General features: G+C 44.3%; 1 protein-coding gene across 1 annotated transcript in view; it reads right to left on the reverse strand.

Moving 5' to 3' along the window:
* Positions 1-2,361, reverse strand: part of LOC109473338 (alpha-N-acetylneuraminide alpha-2,8-sialyltransferase-like) — a 2,481-nt gene extending 120 nt beyond the window's left edge. The window contains exons 1-5 of the mRNA XM_019773204.1: positions 2,194-2,361; positions 1,955-2,047; positions 1,489-1,600; positions 766-919; positions 3-143 (exon numbers count right to left, since the gene is read on the reverse strand). Coding sequence (XP_019628763.1) covers positions 3-143; positions 766-919; positions 1,489-1,600; positions 1,955-2,040 — 493 coding nt within the window. The 5' untranslated portion in view covers positions 2,041-2,047; positions 2,194-2,361. The remainder of the gene's footprint in view (positions 1-2; positions 144-765; positions 920-1,488; positions 1,601-1,954; positions 2,048-2,193) is intronic.
* Positions 2,362-2,438: the final 77 nt, after the last annotated feature.

The following is a 2,438-nucleotide window of genomic DNA, read 5'->3' on the forward strand; positions in this document are numbered from 1 at the left end:
GCTGTTGTTCAACCCTCCACTATCCACGGACTTGTAGTAGTGATAGCGGACCGGCCGGCCCTCCCTGTCCGTACGGAACGGCCAGAACCCGTAGATATTAACCTGATCACACAGCTCCAAGGCCACGGAGGTGTAGTAGAAACCTGGTGAACAAAAAGGAAATGCCTTATACCCTTTTCCCACTAGGATAGAATTGTCCGGATCCGATCCAGCCGAATTGATTCGCTTTGATCCGGCTTTAATCCAGCTTCCAATCGGATCGGAACCGAATCTAGCCGGGTCGAAGCCGGATCAAAGCGAATCAATTCGGCTCGATCCGGACAATTTTATCCTAGTGGGAATGGGGCCTTATGCTCCACGCTTCTACTATAATTCTAAGATATATTTGCATCGGCATTTTCTCCCTGTCGCTCGGCATTAATAATGCAAAGATCAATGCAATGGCTGTGCTGAAGTATGTATGCAATGACTTCATGCCAAGGTTATCGTTACGATGTGCAACTAGAAAAGTAATCCTGTACCAGAGGTCTTTTTGTAATAGCTTTACAAAAATGCTTGGAGATTCTTGTACTCGATCAAACCCAATCAGACCTCTTGCCTACACAGCAGCTTACACAGTTATCAACCGCCGATTTATGATAACAAACCAATAAAACTGTACCTATTGATGGTTCTATCCTGCCCTCTGCCTTAGAAATTACTGTGTATTTGCTAGATAAAGATTCACCCCCCCTCAGAATCCAAAGTGATTTTTTGTTCTCTTACCTGAAGAAAAGTTTATCTTTCCCTTTTCCAGCTTCAACCCTAGTTTTCCCCAAGTCTGTATTGCCTGTCTGACATGGATGGGACTGATGAACAGTGGTACTACAGAGGAGTTGTTGGACCGTAGTACCTTGGAGACGCTGAGCAAGGCCTCGATCTGTTTGGGTTAGGGGTGGGTGGGGGTGTGGCGTGGTAGGGACAGTTTTAGAAACATTTCGCAACTATGGGTACTATAGCTGTTTTTCTTTGACCATGATTGGACAAGATGTTCACAGTTATCATTGTGTGCTTTCCTATAATGTCTAGTTGCACAACAATGTTAAAAGATACACTGTAATTCATGATTGTTTTCCGTGAACACCTACATTTTTCTCAGACCGAAAACTTTTGATACTACCGTGAACATAAAGTGAATTACAGTACTGAGTCAAGAGACTCTTTCTACACAACCAACTCTTTTATTCAGCCGACGTTTCGGTGACCGTCTGTCACCTTCCTCAGCAATTCTGACTGGTTCCCCCGAATACAGACGGTCACCGAAACGTCCGCTGAATAAAAGACTTGGTTGTGTAGAAAGAGTCTCCTTACTCAGTGACTTACCAACCTGATGAAACTATTCACGGATGGATTACAGTACATATAATCATTGTATGCTACACAACTAACTGTGGACAGCACTACTGATATGTTTACACCCCCAACCCCCCACCCATTCCCATTCCTTACGTTTTTGAGGACTGTGAAAGGTGCCGACACGATGAAGGTGTCCTGACCGTACTGGTCGTGCAGGTGGTGAAGGAACTTCTTCTGTCCGGTACCGGTCTTCAGAAGCGCCCACCTGTGCAGGATCACACAATATACGTATCAGCATTGGCTTATGCTGCAAAAATGTTATTCGCTGAGCTCATGCAAAACGTTTGGTGTATCAATGATCATGACTTCATTATTTACTCTGATGAAACTGGCGCCAACGTTTGGTGCGTTTCAGTCAAGAACTTAAGAAGCCCGTCAAGGTTGTATCAAACCTTCTCTGAGTGCTGATAAAATCATCATATAATACATGTCTCGAAACGGCATACCGAACGTTATTTGAATCATGATCATGCGATCGAAAAGAATAACAACACATCTAAGAAGCTCACTTCGTTCTCTTTAAATTTCATCAAGGTTTGCAGCCAACATATCCTCTTACTTGGATCTCATTCTATCCCGACTGGTTGTGACCATGTTCGTGCGTGTGCCGATGTCGTCCAAGTACGGAGGACACACAGGAGGCATGTTGAACCTGTAGTAAACAAACAGGAGATTGTAGTGCTCAGACTCCACCAGCTTGTAAGTCTAGATCTCTAAATCTCTTTTTCCTTTTTAATTCTTTAAAGACATAAACGTTTATGTTGTCTTCCCGTGTTTTAATCCTGGATAACAGCTTACCTAATGACAAAATCGCCGGAATCTATTTTCTGACCGCATTTTCTTCCAGTCAAGATGCCGCTGTTGCCAACCAGACTACAAACTCCTAACCTCCGGTTGACGAAAGGACTGACCTGTGATAGAGGACAGACAAAGTAATGTAGAAGCACTCCAAACGCATGCACGTACGCACGCACACACGCACGCACACACACACACACACACACACACACACACACACACACACACACACACACACACACACA

The sequence above is a fragment of the Branchiostoma belcheri genome, unplaced genomic scaffold, assembly GCF_001625305.1.
Source record: "Branchiostoma belcheri isolate BF01 breed outbred unplaced genomic scaffold, Haploidv18h27 scaffold3, whole genome shotgun sequence".
NCBI lineage: Eukaryota > Metazoa > Chordata > Leptocardii > Amphioxiformes > Branchiostomatidae > Branchiostoma > Branchiostoma belcheri.